This window comes from Malania oleifera, chromosome 2 (assembly GCF_029873635.1).
Source record: "Malania oleifera isolate guangnan ecotype guangnan chromosome 2, ASM2987363v1, whole genome shotgun sequence".
In the NCBI taxonomy this organism is placed as follows: domain Eukaryota; kingdom Viridiplantae; phylum Streptophyta; class Magnoliopsida; order Santalales; family Ximeniaceae; genus Malania; species Malania oleifera.
In genome coordinates, this window is record NC_080418.1 from 63,892,770 (window position 1) to 63,911,583 (window position 18,814).

Below are 18,814 nucleotides of genomic sequence, written 5' to 3' on the forward strand. Positions count from 1 at the left end.
GGGAGCTTGGCATTATATGCCGATGGTATGCTCCAATCACCGCCTTCAGTTGGCCATAGGTGATTGAGGCGCAGCACATGGTTCTTTACATGCGCATCTTGGTAAGTAATCCCAAACCATTTTTATTTTTTATTTTTACTTTTAATATACTAACCAAACAACTGTCTAACATTCTAATTGTATTACCTATGCAAGAGGAGTTCGATATGGACATTCTCCATGCAAACCATGTGAAGAGGGTGATGGACGTGCAACTATGCAATAAATTTAAGACCTATCGTGCCAAAATGCGCAAACATTTTCGGCTGATGGGAGATCAAGCAGAAGCACACTCATACGATAAGATATCCCAAGAGGATTAAGAGGTGGTGTGTCGCCATTTCCGCGACCCACACTATTAGGTGATGTGTTTGTATTATAATAACTACTTTTTCACATTGATGTGGCTAATAAAAAGTCATTACATCTTTTTTGTAGGATATATGTGAAAAGAATGCTATGAACCGCAGCAAACTCCCTATGACACATTGCGGTGGGTCGAGGTTGTTCATAAATCATCAAAGGGTAATTGCTCTATATAAAACTATCAAACCATTACCTGAATTAATATTGATGATGTTTAAATGATAATGTAGCATGATCCCAAGACTGGCACAGAGGAGCCGCTTCCGGATCTTTATTAGAGAACACATCAAAGGCAATCGAGGGAGTGGTGCAAGGGTGCGCATGGCAAACATATAAGTCAAAGAAAATATTTAGTTTATAATTTGATTCAAAACATAGAAGTTGTATTCTTATTTCTTCCTTTTTATCATTTTCATGAATGAAAATAGGCGAACAAAGGCGATCTGAGGGATGCATCTGTTTCAAAGGGGAGTCATAAAATGATGGATTACCAAATAACCGCTCAAGTGCCTAGAGAATGAGTGGGGTGTTGGGTGAAAGGTCTTGGAAGTGGATACATTTCCCCAACAGCATCATCTTTTATGGGTGTGGCGTCTCGTGCTGAGACAGAATAAGTGCGTCGAGACGCTGAGTCTTGGGTCGAGGAGATGGTTCAATGGATGCATACGATGGAAATGGAGAACTAGAAATTGAAAGACATGGTGTCTAACTTCACAATGGAGAACCAAAGTTTAAAAGACAAGGTGTCCAACGTTGAATCCACGCTTACAGAAATTCTGAACAGGCAAGCAAAGTTCGAACAAATGATGTGCCAATCTTGACCAGATGATGTAGGTGACTCCTCTCATTAGAAGGTATGTAAAATGTAGTCTGAATTGCATGTTGGTAGTTCTATTGCTTGTTTAATTATATTCATATGATGAATTGTGAATTGTTGGGAGATACTAGAATGGTATTGCTTGTGCTGTTAGGACTTGATTTATCTTTTCTACAATTTCATATATGCATAGATAGACCCTAGATTGTGTAGTACTGCTGACCGGTGCAAACTGCAAGTGCACAGTATCGTAGTTTTATAATATAATGATGTGTAGAGTATCGTCCTCAGGGATTAATGTCTTAATTTTACCAAGTGCCGAAATTTTACTAACCTTGATTTTATTTAGAAAAATTAATAATTTTAAACTGCAAAATTTAAACAAGGCTACTTTAAATAAACTATTCAGGAGAATTTAAAACTGGATACCGCGTGTCAAATTGATGATGGTGAAAACTTCTAAGAAACTGATTTCACCTAGTTTCTCACTATGCTTTACTCATTTAGCAATTTTAACTTCGTTTTCTCTATTTGTTAGCAAATCACCAATTTTTCCAAAAGCCTCTTTCGATAGTCAATCAGAACCTATTCTTGTTTATTATTTAACATAAGAGTATGCAAATTAATAACGCAAGAATACAGTAAGACCCTCGATTTTTAATGCTACGTTGGTTCATACATGTCTTTCGATCTCTATATTTACCTACGCTGAATTATCCAAGATCTATCCTATAATCTCTCCTTTCGGTAGCAAATCACAAGACTAAAATCATTTAATTAATGGCTAGTTAATTAAAAGCATTAGGCACAGAATAACTCAAACAAATATTAATGAAAACTACTTCAAATTAGCATCAAAGAGCAAGCATAGTTCGAAACTGGCTACATCGTTTTCCTAGAATTCAAAATTTTAGTTCATTCCGAAAATTAAATCCAATATAACAGATTTCACCATATTTTCTTCAATTTGGAGCATACGGAAAAGATCAACACTCGCCGCACCGCCGTCGCGCGTCACGAACACCCCGAACACCGCCGTTGTTCGCCGCCTTCCGATTCTAAAAAGATAGTATTTTTTTTGCGTGCTTCCAACTCTCCTTTGCTGGCTGTGTGTGTATCTTCGCAGCACCCCCAAAAGAAAACCACAAGAAAGCTCCTCAAAAAATAATTTTTCTAAGAAACTTTATGTGTTTTTTTGGCCTCCCTTGTGTTTCTCCCCCAAGAAAAATCTTTTTTTTTTTCCTATAGTGCGGCCTCTCTCCCCTCAGCCCCAGCGCACACTGCTCTCTCCAAATCTCCTCTTGCACACGGCACTCCCCCCACAAGGAAACCTCCTTTGACTTTTCCTTTTTCAATCCTTTCCTTTTGCTTTTCTTTCCTTTCTTTTTTTTTTCTTTCCATTCTTTTGTCTTTCCATTCTATGTACCCAGCACACACTGCCCTTATGAGATGACCCGGCTGCATGGCTGGGTCACATCTCATTTTTTGATTTTTTTATTTTCTTTTTTTTTTCAAAGGTACATGAACTGCCCTCCTCTTTCAAGCCCACTTTCGATCCTCTTACAGCTTGTAACTCTCAAATCTTAAAACACAAAAGATGTAGAGCTCTTTTTCATATTTTCCCATAATTTTGAATCATCTCGATCGGAGCTCGTATGAGAAAGTTACGCCAAGATTACGAAGAATTTTCAAAAAAATCTATAAAACGGCGTATGCTAACTGCACGTCTGATTTCGGCCTTGATGCTGCCATTATTTTGCAAAATACAAAACACGAAAATTGTAGATTGTTTTCTTATCTTTCTAGGGCATCTTGAATCATCTAAATCAGAGGTTGGATGAGAGAGTTATACACAGATTGCAAAGTATAGTTGGTTTTTTTTTAGCTTCCAATAGTTGCTCTGCAATAAAAAACACCAAAATTTCATACATTACTCAATAAAACCCAAATTTTATAAATAGAACACAATGTTAGAATATTGAGAGTAGTTAAGCATTTAAATACAAAATATCATTTGCAATGCATGAATTAAAGCACCTAATTACGCATTTTAAGCGCGTAATCAACTGCTGCTGGCTTAGCTAAACCTAGGAAAAACTTTTGTGACTTGCAGGTTTGGGAAATGTTCTACTTACAGATGACATGCTGCCAAAAATTTGTTAAATTCCAATGCTTTTTTAACCTTCTCCCAAATAAATCTTTCAAACACTATAGCCTACAAGTAATACAAGAGTCTCCCAACTCCTTAACTGAAGATCTAACAACATTAAACTCCCAACTTAAGACCCAATTAGGGAAATGAAGATCAAAGGCATGCATAAAATCTAGTCAAAATAAAGATCTTTATGTATGTATGTGAAAGTTAAGGTGTAGTTCCAAGAGGGGGGGGTGAATTGGGTTATTAAAATTTTCTCTTAATTCTTTTTATGAATTATTAACCTCTTATTAATTTAACAATCACACAACCAAACCTTAGTTTGTCCAATCAATCCACAAACACACTTAGACACAACACAAGTAATCAAAACTCAAACAATCAACTAATAAATCAATAACTAAAGTAATCATCCACTCAATCAAAATATAATATTCAGCTCTTTGGAAAATCTCAGTTTTTGCAAGAACTCAAGGTAGAGTTCATTTGTAGCCCTGTGAATATACATTTGTTTCAAGCCCTGTAGTGAATGAAATTTGTTTGCACTCTCATAACTAAGATTTTCACAAACGATTAAACAACGTACTCCTTTTTGGGTTTTGGCAAAAGTTTAGTCAAAACGTACTTTTTTAACTTTAGAGTTCTTCTTAATCTCGGTTTGTAATTTCAACAACCTACACTTTGCATACACCACGCAAATTATATGTTTGCTGAAAATAAAGAGAAAGGGTAGAGAATGACACCAATATTTTTACGAGGTTCGGCTTATCCCTAGCCTACGTCCTCGCCTTAGGCCAATACCACCTAAGGATTCCTCTAGAACACTCCTTTCCGGGCAGAGCAAACCTTTACAAATCCCTCCTTAAGGGTAGAGCCCCCTCTCCAAGTGATACCCCACGCTCGATCACTCCTTCAATAAGCTTTTTCTTATAATTTTTCACAACTACTTTACATTAGGAAAAAAAAAAAGTTCAGGCCTTTAAATAAGAATAAAATTAAAGTTTTGTATCTATTTATGTAATAATTTCTTTCAACTATTTCATATACATCAAATATAAACTTCCATGTTTGTATCCTTGATATACCTTTCATAATTTGTATTGTCCTTCCTCACATGATCATTTAAATCCATTCCTTAAAAACTTTCTTGCCCTCTTGTAACCCTTGTCCAATTTTATTGTTCCCCCCCCCCCCCCCCTTTGAAACCTAAGGTGTAGTCCCAAGAGGGGGGGGAGGGTTATTGGGTTATTTAAATTTCTTTGATCTTTTGAGAGCTCTTGTCCCTTTTCACAATCTCTTAAGGATTACTTGTATATTTGTTAATGAAGCAATCATCACAAACTCCTACTTCCTCTAATCAGTCCACAATCAACAAATACAACCAATTAATTTGCTATTCAAACACAACAACCACATAACAAAAATCAATTGGAATGTTTAGAGGCCCTGTATATGAATGTACAACTCCTGTTGATGGCTTTTGAATTTGAATATTACAATGACATCCAAACACTTTTTCAATATTAGAACTTAATTAAACCTTCAGATAATAAGTTTTGGATGTTAACCAATCAATGTACTTCCTTTCGATTTCCGCAAAAGATTGATTAAATAACGTACTCCCTTTCGATTTTTGCAAGCCTAAGAACAAATTAGGCTTTGGATTTACTTAATTTCCAATACGCATTTGCTTTATGATTAAAAGTATTGAAACATTCATGCAGGTTATATCATTTCTGAAATTAAAAGAGAGCAAAGAAAAGTGAGTGACACCACCACTTTTACGAGGTTCGGCTTATACCCAGCCTACGTCATTGCCTTAGGTCAACCACCTAAGGAATTTACTATATCTTGTTCCTTACGGGTGGAACAAAAACCTTAGACAATTTACCCTCTTTTTCAGGAAGACAAACCTCTCCAAACACCGACCTGTGCTTGGTCCAACGATTCAACAACCTTTGAATCATTCAAAGTACAAGAAGATAGAAGTAGATCTGCATACAAAAAATACTCACAAAATTCAGAGTAGGTTGTACAAATTAAGTTCTAAATTGTACTTCAAAAACCAAAGCTAAATAGACATGTGTATAAGTCACCGATGGTTCTTAAAAAGAATTGAATTCAACTCGAAACCAAGCTTTTAATTTTTCAATCCACCAAAAAACGTAGAGTTTTTCTCCAGCAAAATGATATGAGCAAAAGAACTTAAGGAGAATTTCAGCGCAGGAAGAATTTCAGTGTATTGACTGTTTGATCTCTTAGGCTTGTCTTGTTTGTGTATTCTCTCTCTTTTTTTCATTACCCAAAGCGGTATTTATAGACACAACGTCCTCTTTTAATTAGGTAACATTCGAAAAATCATTAAATTGTTGAGTTAATTTTGAAATTCAAAATTTTGAAAAACTACCCGTTGAGATCTGAAATCTATTTTGAATGGCAATCGCCTGCCAGAGTGAGAATTTGAAAACCCAGAAGGTTGGCAATCGCCTGGCTTGACCACCCAGGCGCCTGTCAGTGTTCAGACAGTCGCCTAGAACCCTACTACCTCCTAATTTTTTTTTCTTTTAAATAGTGGCAGTCGCCTGGCTCTCAATATTTGCCTCTTTTTTCTTTTTTCTTTTTTTGTAAACTTTCTTCCTTTGAGGCATTTTAATCAAAGACATATTTTAAGGTCTTTCAAAATTGCATTTCTTAGTTTATTTTGATTTATAAGAGCTTCACATATATCTAGATAGTATTTGGCTTTAAAGTACTTACAACAGCCCTTCTAATCATGGTTTTCCTTAAACACTAAGTTCTTCTGCCTCCTTCAGCCTCTCGAGATTCACTTTTGACTTTAAGAATTGTTTGGCCTTTAACCTCATCATTTGTCCTTCATTGACCTCAATATTCTGAGGAGCTTCCACTGGATTGACATTGAAGCTTTAGCATATCGACCACGAGTGTCCTTTTACCTAAATCAAGTCACTCAACACCACACGTTAAAGCATCCTTAATTTTGTTATTATCTAAACAAGATTGAAAAGCCCAGTTAGGCCAACATCCCTCTAGAGTTGCCTTTTAGCATTTTTATCTAAGTTTACTTGAGGAGTATAAGCTTTAATAACATTTATCATCTCTTGTCCTAAAGTCACCTTAAATATTCATTTTTTTTTATTTATATTTTAAATATCCACGATCTTACCTTTAGGATTTTGTCGAAAATGACGTTTACTTCATTTTATATATATATATTTTTTCCTCATGTATGGAATTCAAATCTTGTTATGTACTTTTATAAATTTTTGCCCTCGCATAGTTAATTTTTTATGGCAACTTTTGTTATTTTTTTTTCATATTATTCTCTTAACTATCTCGACATAAACTTTTACCAAGAAGGGTTCCTATGCTTCAAGTGACTAATCTAGCCTAGTGTGCTTTCAGTTTTGAAACAGATTTTGAATTTCTTGGTAAGTTTTATTTGCTAAACCATGTATTTATAGGCTCTTAAAAGTATTTTCGTGTTGCCCAAAATTACTTGGAGTGTTTCCCAAGTTTTCATAAAATTTGGAGCACAAGAAACCTTAATTTCAATTTAAAAACTTTTTTAAAAAATTAGCAGTTAATAGTATTCAGTAGACTAAAATGTCAGGTTCAGTCTTCTGAAGTACTTTAAAACATTGAAAAATTTAGTATGGATACAGGGTCAGACGACTGGACTGAAGGGTTTAGCCTTCTTAGGGTGTACTACCTCTTCTGTATTCCAACAGGAAATTCTTCAATAGACTGAACTTATTCTTCAGTCTTCTAAAGAAATTCTTCAGCAGACTGAAGTTAAACTTCAGTCTTCTAAGGCAATTCTTCAGTCTGCTGGAATGCACCTCAGTCGTCTAGGCAATCAATTTTCTGATTTTTTCAGTTTAGTTTTCAAAAGTTCTTTGCTCTCTTTCTTTAAGTTCTCATAAAACATTTTTTGGGTTTTGAAATAAAGTCTCTAAGTACATAAATACCCCTAAAGAGATTCAAAATATTTCATGAGACATTTTGATATGAAGTACTTACATCTTGATCTTAAAAGCCTAAAACTCTAACGTTCAAGCCTTCCATGGTATTTTGCTTTAAGTCCCTTTTGACTTGATCTTGAGTCAACTTTAAGTTTCCACATACACTTTACTCATGTTGGTGTTACTTGAGCTTCCTTTGGATCACTCTGCATATGAATGTGGCTTTTGAGTCCTTAGTGATCTTGAGCTTTCCATTGCTTTTCTTTTGAAATTTGTCTTTCTTGAAACATCATCACTCTAATAAACACATGTTAAATCATCCTTCATTTGTTATCATCAAAACAAGATTTGAAAGTCATCTTAGGCCAATAGTATGTATGTATGTATGTATGTATGTGTATATAAATTTAAATAGATCATAGTGTTTCAAAGCTTTCTTTTTTTTCTTTTTTTTCTTTTTTTGTACCACTTAAAAGATGCAGTCATTACTAGTTGGATTATTCTGAACTGTTTAATGTAAACACTTAGGTTTAGAACATATCTCTATGGAAAATGTCCTATTTACAGGGGAAATGCTGCCAAAATTTTTCAAAACTTCTACACTTTTGGAAAACATAATCCTATGGACTTTCATGCATATCATTGTCTTTATTTTTGAGTCCTAAGGTTGTCTTGAGCACATTGAACATCTGTATGATGCAAAAAAATTTTGAACTGCATACTTTTGTGACTTGCAAGTTTGGGAAATATTCTATTTATAGACGGCATGCTGCCGAAAATTTGTTAAATTCCTCCCAAAATAATCAAAGTCATATACCATATTTGTGAGAATGATTACAGTGTGCTGAATGTTAACACATTTTTGAAAGGATGAGTGAAGTTCAAATGAATTTTGAACTTCATCTCTTAATTTACTTTTGCATATGTTAAGTGAAAATTCTATCAATAATGGACTCATTTGCACTATTTGATTATTATAGTTATTTTTGATTTCTAAAGAAGCCATGTAAACCATTATCAACATTACATTTTATTTTTTCATAGAACTATAGTCTGATATAGATTATTTGTGGGGTGCATAAACACATTACATTGTTTAATACTGACTATATGAAGATCTTGTGCACTCATAAAATTCATTAATTACTAGTTAGATTATTGTGAACTTTTTAGTGTAAACACCAAAGTTTCGAACATATCTCCATGAAAAATGTCCTATTTATAGGAGAAATGTTGCCAAAATTTCTCAAAACTGATAAAACTTAGCTATTAAAAATAGTATCATTTTTTTTTTAACTTTGTCCGAATGTCCGATTATTTTTCTATCAAATAATTGATACTTATAGTATGTATATGGTCAAAAATCATATATTAATTTTTTTTTATAATTCTTAATTTGTAGGGTTTGCGGCTATCATAGCATCAACACGATGCCCTACACTACAGAAGGATGCAGTTTTTGATTTTTTTTTGTATACTTTTTTTTGGTTATCTAAACATATGGAATTCATATATAAAACATTCAAAAATTGTATAATGTATTTGCATTTGATTTTGAATTAGAATTTTTAATAATTTTTGAATCTTTTTAATAATTATGGTTTAATGTTATCTATGCAAAAATGTAATTACAGATTTTCACAGGAATTAATGGTTTAAAAAAATATTAATTTTAAATTATTAGTAACGGTTTCTATAGATATTAGTGAAGGATCAAAATCGTCACTAATACTATACTATTAGTGACGAATATTGATCCTTCACTAAAGGATAAGTATTAGTGACAGTTTTGATCCTTCACTAAAGCCTCCACTAAAGCCCAACTATTAGTGACAAATTTAAAACCGTCACTAATACTACACTATTAGTGACGAATTATGATCTTTCACTAAAGGCTCATAAGTATAAGTGACGACTTTAGGATTCGTCACTAATAGTAGAGTATTAGTGATAGTTTTGATCCTTCACTAATATTACACTATTAGTGACGGTTTTGAAATTCATCACTAGTACCCTACTATTAGTGACGAATTTATACCAAGCCAATATAGAATTTATAGTAATGGTATTGGGGTTTTACTGACTACTATAATCCGTCACTAATACTACATTATTAGTGATGGTTTCAAAATTCGTCACTAATAATTAGTAGTAAAGGCAGATATAGCAATTAATTTAAAATCGTCACTAATACTTATAAATTCGTCACTAATACTATTAGTGACAATTTTATAAATATTAGTGACGGTTTTGATCCTTGACCAATAACCTTATTTTTTGTAGTGTTGGAAGCCAAAAGAAACTCCAAGATCATATGTATTTGGCGCATTCAATGAAGACACGTGAGCAAGAAGATTGAAGACATTAGTTCTTATTATAAAATGCACTTTGCTTTATATTTTGCGTCTATAATATTTGCATATCATGCATGATAATAATTAAATGCTTAAAGACTATAGATTGACCGTAGGAAACCCAACCAGACTTCGGTCGACCGATGTTGGACTTTTTGGTCAATTTTAGGGCAAAATAGTAAATTTGAAATGCCCTCAATCAACCAACCACTTGTGTATAATATTACCATGGTCGACCAAAACACTGTTCACACACGGAGTCAAACTTTGACCTTCCCTCAGTCGACTGAACCCTAGGAAGTGTAAATGCCTCGGTCGACAGAACCGGCCAAGAAGTCAACATATTGACTTCGTTCGGTCAACCGTTCTAAAATAAATATATCTTCCACAGTCGACCGAACTCACACGTGTCTAAACCCCAAAAACTTAGTCGACTAAACCATTAGTTTGAAATTGCCTTGGTCAACCGAACCTACGAAGGGTTCGAAATCGCCTTGAGACGGTCAACCATATCTCCTGTTCAAAATGGCCACGATCGACCGAACTATGTAATTAGGTCAACCGAACCTTGAATATGGTCGACCGAACCTCTCAGGTTGGCGAGGTTTAATTTTAATTAAACATTTTAAAAAATACCCATTGAGTCTCCAACGGTTATATTTTTTTTGGAAAAACTATATATACTCCCTCATTTGTCATAATTAGCATCAGATTAGAAAAGTGATTAGCTAAAAATCTTTTGAAAATTTTATTGTGTAAAAATATTTCATACTCTCACATTTTCATAAGCTCATTGTTAAAACTCTTTCTCATACTCTATTGATTACATATTTTAGAAAGAGTGCATTGTATTCTTCATATTCATTTGCAAAGTTATTGCAACTTGAGGATTGAGTGAACACTCATATCTTGTGAGCATTTATACATTATGATTAAGCTAACTACTCTCACATACTTGCATTGTTTGATCTTGATTTTTGAGAGTAAGCTTAAGTTTTTCCCATTATATTTTATCAATAAATATTGTTCGGGAAGAACTCCTCCTTACTTGTGAATCTTGGCATCCTTATTGCAAGGTTCAAAAGCTTGCTTTGTGTTCTTGATAAAAATATTTAACAATCTTAAACCCTAATATCTATTGTGTTTGATATTTGATAAGATATTTTGAGATATTTGCTTAGGGTTTTATAAAGCACCTTTGATTATTCATTTATTGAATATACTATATTGAATCAAAGGTCTGACTCTCATACACACACACACACACACACACATTCTTGAGAGTTGACATATAACTTCACATTAGTATCTCTCACATTATCATATAATTTATTTGATTGAGAGATATATTTGATACACTCACTTGAGTATTAACTCTTATCATATTTGAGTGCATTGGTTGTATTGTGCTTATTGTGGTACATATCTGTTTAGTGTAAGAAGCATATTGATTGTACATAAATATTTTATTATCTGATTGTATTCTAGGCGTGACCTAAGGGAGTATTGATCTAGCCCATAAGGATCGGTTGTAAAGGTTGAGGTCACCCCTAGTAATTTGACCTGATATTATATTTGATGTCGCTCCACCCAGTAAGCAAGCATTAGTGAAATCCTCTTACATGTGAGCTTGCGACGAGAATGTAGGCAGTATTGGCCGAACCCCGATAACATATCTGGTGTTAGTTTTATTTTTCGTAATTTACTTTCTGCACCTGTATATTAATATTTATTACTCTGAATGTTTGATATACTAAGATTGCTTTAAATTGATTAAATATATGCTCAATAGAATATTTGTGATATTAGGAAATACTTAGACAGACCCTAGGTTGTACATTACTGCTTCTGGTTAATTAAACCTAGGAAGAAATTTTTTAAATATCCAATTCACCCCACTCTTCTTGGAAATACACCAATTCCAATTATTTCTTTATAAGTTATAGAGTTATTGCCTCACGAGAGGGTGTTCTTGCTAGAGAGGGGTCTCCACCTTCCAATATAGAAAGGAAACTCCACCTATTGAATGGCGAGAGTAAGGAAAATTTTCACAGCAAGTTTCTTGAGGCAAGGACGTAGGCAGGAAGCCAAACCTTGTAATAAATCCTTGTGTTCATCTTCTTTTCCTAACTCTCTTTAATTTATGCACTAATTAACTGTTGTGTATGTTTTAAATTTATTGAAAAAATCTGTTAAATGCTGAAATTTGATTAGGATAACTTTGAATAATTAAATCGGTTTGTTAATGTTTTGTATGGTTTAAACTTTCAGTTGAAATTCTGATGATTTCTAAAACTCTCAATTGAATTTGATTGGTTGAGGTAAAGTTATTTTTGTGGTTTGATTGTTTAAGCATAAGAAGCCTACTTATTAAGTATTTGAATATTCTTAAGTTTTGATTTGGTGAAAAGTATTTAAAGAAAACAATTCTTTTTTTCACCCAATTCACCCCCCTCCCCTCCAGCCTCTTGGGTGCCATTAATGAAGGACCAACGACTGCCCTTTTCTTTTCTTTTTTTTTCAAAATAAGTTCAAGTCTTTAATGCTAATAAATTTTTAAAAATTTCAAATTTTCCTTAGGCATTCCAATTGTGCTTTCTAGACAATATTCAACACTTTGAAATGGAAAAAGTAGTTGTAATCTTTCTTAATGTTCATGATTTAAGTTCAAGAGTTTATTCAAACAAAGTAAAAGTACCTCATCTTATAGTGATAAAATTAAAAAAGGATTGATTTTTTTTTTTTCCTTCCAAGCACAAATTAATTAAATACATTCAAAATATTTGAGAATTAAGGCTATAATTTTTTTTTTTCATTCAGAATAAGTTTCATCTCTTTTTCTTCACCCCAAAAAATTGAAAATCATGCTTTTAAAAGTATATAATAGTAATTATAGTCCTTTTCATACTTCAAAAGTAAAGATTGATAGTGTTGTTTCATAGTTGTTTCTCCCTTAACTGCAACAGCTTTCATAATTGAAGTATTTTTCTTAAACACATTTCTTTAGTGAGAAATCATTGAGCCTATTTTAAACAATTTAGGACAACGAAAGAATTCTTTCATTCAATTTTCCCTATGTAGATAATTTCTTTTCCCGGATCAAACTTTTATAGTACAATATAAGAACTATTTTAAATTTAGAAGTTCTAGGTTTTCTTAACATTGGAAGGTAACATTTATTAGTCCTTTTAATCAAAGTCCAAGTATAACCTCCTAATCGATTTGCAAGTGAAAAAGAAAAAGAGATTGTATTCTCTAAGCACAATTTATACTAGAGTATAAGGAAAAAGAAAATTAAAATAGTTAAATCTATTATGAATCATCAAGAAGCAAGACAAACTCTTTTTCTTCCATGTTAGTTCGAGCTCTATTTTAACAACATAGCTTGCCCCAAAAAATTATAAAAATTTCTTCAAGGTAATTTTTTTTTTTTTTTTGAATTACGCACCGGATCCACGCGTCTATTTTACGGTTCACACGTGACTAATCCTGCGCCCCTTAAAATTGACCCCACAATTTCAAAGGATGGATAAATTTATGAATCAGGGACGGAAACGAGCACGAGAGACCTCACCGTAATTATTGTTACTGTTTGAAGATGTAATTTTCATATTTATTATAAATATTTATTTGCATATGACTTGACACAATTATCAAAGGATTTTATTATTATTTTTATTTAGCATTTTGTAACCCTGGGGCGTCCCAAAGCACATACACCGGAACCAGGTAGTTAAAAGTTATGACCTCTTTTCTTTATTGGCGGGTCAACTTTGGAGGCCATCTCGTCATTTTCCATGAAAATACACTATCTCCGAGACCATTCACTCTATTATTATTTATAAAATGCTGCTGCAAACAACGGAAAAGGACAAAGCCATGGGCCACCAGGTCCATCTCAAAACTAGCTAAACGAGAGACTGCCATGCCTGCGGGGGAAGCCACCCCATTCAGACACACCAACCCCCGACCCACGTTGATATAATACAAAATACAAGCAAGCTACATCACTTCCCCGTCGATCACACACCAACCCTTGCATACCCATGACATAAATAAACTACATTCAATGTGGTCATTGACAAAGCTGCCCTGCTAGAGCGTGGCAGTGGTAGGCCCCCTCCTTCAGAAATTTAACCAAACAGGGGAAACCAAGGGAAGTGCACCGTTCAAACTTGGGGATCTTCAATTTAAAATTTTACTAATATAGGCACTTCTCTTTTCATGTTGACAATGCCCTGATACTACTCGCCCCTTAATTAATGTTTTAGTCAAGTACACCACTCTCTCTCTCTCTCTCTCTCTCTCTCTCTCTGTTGATGAGGAGACCCTTCACAGACAGTTTTTTGGTCTTAAACTACGCTCCCTTGGTAAGACGTGTCTTCATAGTAGGGCGAAAGCTTACCATCCTTGTTTGGGGCATTCTTGGGCTTATTGTCTGCAGAAGCCTCCTGCAGCATCTTCACCACCTTGCGCATGGAAGGCCTGTTAATGGGCAGGGAGCTAGTGCAGCAGAGACCCACATTGAGAACCCAGCAAATTTCTTCCTTGTAAGTCGGATCCAGTTTTGGGTCAAGCGCATGGTCCACCCCTTTCTGGTCCAAAGTGGTGCACACCCATTTCACCAAACCCTTCTCCCCGAACTCTGGATCGTTGGGGCGTCTCCCTGTCACCACCTCCAGAATCACTACCCCGAAGCTGTAAATGTCGCTCTTCTCATTCACTCGAAGAGTGTATGCGTATTCTGCGTTGCACGAAACACCAAGCACAACAAAATCGGATGGATTAATTAAGATTATTATATCATTGAAATACAAGTCTAACAGGGGAAAAGTAATCAAACTGTTGTGAATGCGCCACAAGATTATGCACGAGTGCACAAAGCAAATGAAAAAAGAACACACGAAACAACAATTTATGTGATTCAATTAACATTATGTCTACGTCGAAATAATTAGAACAAAGATTTAACCTCACTACATACACATATATATAATGATATAATGACACTTGACTGTCAAGAGCTAAAAGATTACATGTCGGTCAATTGTATTTATCCTCAACATGGAAATACAATCAAAGTCCACTTGCCAAAGAAAGACTCAAAAAACTACATGGATACCAACAGGTCATGACTATAAGCAGCCAATTAACACGTTAATGAAATGGGATTTGGTTTCGTTCTATGAATCCATAATAACAAAAGGAGAGAGTTTGGATCAACGAAATTAGTAACGAACCTGGTGCAATATAACCACATGATCCAGCGATTATAGACATGGATTCTGCCCCCTTGCCAACCTCACGAACAGCTTTTGCTACTCCAAAATCTGCAATTTTAGCTCCAAACTCTCCATCCAGCAATATGTTGTTTGATTTGACATCACGATGAACAATCGGAGGAACAGAATCATGATGCAGATAAGAAAGCCCCTCCGCTGCATCCAAAACAATCTTATACCTAGTTGGCCAATCCAACAGGCCTCCCTTGCTGCTATGCAGCAAATCTCCCAAGCTCCCATTCGGCATATACTCATAAACCAGAAGCTTACAGTCCACAGCGTTGCAACAACACCATAATCTCACAATGTTCTTGTGCCTGATCTTCCCTAAAGTCTCAACTTCAGCTTCGAACCCATCTTTCTCCAATTCGGCACTGAAATTGTCCCTCTTTGAAGCGTTCCCCCCTAGCTTCTTCACAGCAACTGCCTCGCCGCTACTGAGAACTGCTTTATACACTTTCCCTGAAGCTCCGCTTCCAATCACATTATCTTCGCTAAGGGAATCTAGGACTTCAAATTCGCTAAAACCTAGTTTGTGAAACGATCTCCACTTGGACATCATTAGTCCTTTCTTAGTCTCCTTGATTTTCTGGTACTTGCGATAGAACCAAACAATCCCAACAACAAAGACTACCCCAGCAAGCGCAAACATCAATCTAAGTACCCATAGATAACCCTCATTCCTAGCCTCACTACTGCGAGGACATAGACCATCCATTGCCCCGCACAATCCAGGATTGCCCAAGAAGCTGTTCCTGTAATTTTCTTTGGCATACAGAGGAGGAATTTCTCCAGAGAGACGATTGTTAGACAGATTCAACAAATTGAGCTTTAAGTTCTGCAATTCGAGTGGGATCTTCCCAGAAAAGTAATTCCCGGAAAGATCTAGATAGTTGAGCACTAGTAAGCTCCCAATTTCATCTGGTATTTCACCGGAGAGCCTGTTGTTCGCCAGATTAATCTCATTGAGCTTCTTCCAAGATTTAATTCCTGCCGGAATCCCGCCTGAAAACTCATTGTTACTAAGATCAAGCTCTCCTAATTGTGTCAAATTAGCCAAAGTACTCAGAATTTCACCGGTAAACTTATTATCACGGCCGTAAAATTCAACAAGACTGCTCAACAACCCAATTTCGCGGGGTATCGAGCCGCTAAATCGATTTTTCGAAATAAAAAGAAGCGAGAGGTTCGCTGCACTAGTGATATCGTTAGAGACCTGACCAGATAATGAGTTTTCAGAGAGATCGAGCAAATAAACATGGGGAAGACCCCATAGCTTTGCGGGAACCTCGCCGGAAAGCTGGTTATTCCGTAACCGCAGCCGCCTCAGGCTCCGGCATTCCCCGATACTTGCCGGAATAGTACCAGAAAAGGAATTGTGTATCAATAGAAGCTCTTCTAATGTCCCATTTGAGCACAAGCTCGCCGGAATTTCGCCAGAGAACTTATTTTCGGAAAGGTCAAGTACCTGTAACGGACAGTTCTTGCCCAGTTCGCTCGGCAACGACCCACTGAGCCGATTGTCGAATAGTCTGAGTTCGTTCAAATTTGGTGACCGAGTTATGCTGGACGGTAAAGACCCTTCGAAATGGTTGTTATACAAATTCAATGACTCAAGGGGTAACCCGCACAACTCATCCGGAATCGCCCCTTCGAGAAGGTTCTGGGACGCGTCGAATCTACGCAAAGCTGTCATATTCGACGTTCCGGTGGGTAACTCGCCGGAAAGCGAGTTGTTATATAGCTCAACCTGAATAACACCTGTTAACTCAGTGAGCGAACTCGGAATCGACCCGGTCAGTCCGTTCGTCGACAGGTCGAGGTTTTTGAGCTTTTTCAGCCGGCCCAGACTTGGCGGGATTTCGCCCACAAGGTTACAGCCACTGAGCCAAAGATCCTGGAGATTAGTTAGTCTATCGAGTCCCGGACTGAGCCGGCTCGGCGCGAACGGATTGTAAGCGAGATGAAGCTGCTTGAGACTCGTCATTTCACCGAGAAATGAAGGTATAGTTCCGTTCAGAAGGTTACCGCTGAGGACCAGCGTCTCGAGTCGCCGGAAAAGGCCGAAACTCGCCGGAATGTCGCCGGAAAAGTTGTTTCCGGATAGGTTAAGATACCGGAGATTTGGGATTAGAGAGAGGGCCTCCGGAATCGGACCCACCAGGAGGTTTTGCGAGAGGTCCAGGTACTGTAGAGTCCGACAGGCGGCGATGTCGGCGGTGAGGGAGGAATTAATGTAGTTGTTCGAGAGAGAGATGGAGGAGAGAAAAGGGAGGCGGCAGAGGAAGGAGGGGAAAGGACCGGAGACAAAGGTGTTGGAGAGGTTAACAGAGTCGACCCGGAGAGTGAGCGGGTCGCAAGCGACGCCAGTCCAATTGCAGGGATTATCGTCGCGAGAGTTCCAAGTGGCGAGGGAGTCATCTGGGTCGTCGAGTCCGTCCTTCACACGGAGAAGGTACAGACCTTCTTGGTTGAGAGAGAGAGTGAGAAGAGGAAGAGGAGAGAGGAGGAAGAGGTAGAGGAGAAGCATGGTGGCGGGCTAGCTAGGGGCGACAGAGCGTGAGAAATGCAGGCATTTTGGTTCGTTGTAGCGTTGCAGCCTTGCAGGTTTTTCACACCAAAAAGTCACAAATCAGAGAGAGAGAGAGAGAGAGAGAGAGAGAGTGCTGGTGCTGCAGAATCATGGACAGTGGCTCACACTACTCACAGCTCGAGCATATTTCATAGATCCTATGTAAATGATGGCATGCGCGTGGATAATTTTTTAAGTCAAGGAGAGTCACTAAGTAGTAGAAAGAGGATAGCGTTTGGAATTACAATTATAGAGTTTAGGCTTCTGTTATGACAAAAATTCTGAAAATAAAATCTAAAAACTAAAGGACAAGTAAAAATTAAAATTAATAATTTATTTAGCCAATATTTTTAAAATTATAAATAAAAATTTTGTTTAAACACATTCAGTTTCATACTTAAATCAAACAATAACTAAAATAATATAAATTTAAAATATATATAATAAAAATAAAATTATTATAATTATTTACTTAATTATCATATTTTAAAATTCACTTTACAAGAATAATTTTTTTCATCTTATTTTGTTCCCAAATCACATTAGGGGCAAATTTGAAAATCATTGAATCTTACCATAACCACCCCAAGATGCTTATTTAATTCCCTTACATTTTGCAAGGACAATTCTCTCTCTTTCGATGAAATCGCACTAACATATTATTTATCTAAGTGCGATTAGTTCACCTAATTACTACTTATTGATTAGTCTCTAAACTAATCTTATCAAGGAACCAATAGTTTTGGCCTGTTTTTACCAGAGTTAAGATTGAAAGTTTAATTATACGAAAAAAAAAGGTATTAGCTCCCCTTATACACGTGTTCTACGAACGGTATCTGATTAACTATAAATTATCTCTAAATTGAATCTAATAATATTTAATTAACTATTTTAAAAAATAAAAATAAAAATTAAATTTTAAAAATAAAATATAAAATAAAGTACAATTTAAGAATATCAAATAAGACTTTTAAATGAGTGGATCTTGTTAGATAAACCCTCATCGGAATTAATATAGGTGAGGTCCAAAATACCTTTTTACCCTTTATTTAATCATTGAGATGTACACACACAAAAATAAAATATATACATAATAAATTCATCAAATTTGATCAAAAAGAGTTTTAAAACATTCCACAATTTTTTTCCAACTTTTTTTAGAATTTTCTAAAAATTTTCCAATTTTTTATGTAGTTTTCTAGGATTTTTAAAGACTTTTTCCTTCATTTTTATATTTTTATTTTCT

The 18,814-nt window shown here is 35.6% G+C and overlaps 1 protein-coding gene across 1 annotated transcript; it reads right to left on the reverse strand.

The window, feature by feature from the left end:
• Positions 1–13,529: 13,529 nt before the first annotated feature.
• LOC131148733 (receptor-like protein kinase HSL1) lies at positions 13,530–17,786 on the reverse strand. Its single transcript, XM_058098636.1, has 2 exons — positions 14,955–17,786; positions 13,530–14,458 (listed from the first exon to the last, which is right to left on the reverse strand). Exons 1-2 carry the CDS (start codon positions 17,524–17,526, stop codon positions 14,067–14,069), a joined length of 2,964 nt encoding a protein of 987 aa, XP_057954619.1. The 5' UTR covers positions 17,527–17,786; the 3' UTR covers positions 13,530–14,066.
• Between the last annotated feature and the right edge of the window lie 1,028 nt (positions 17,787–18,814).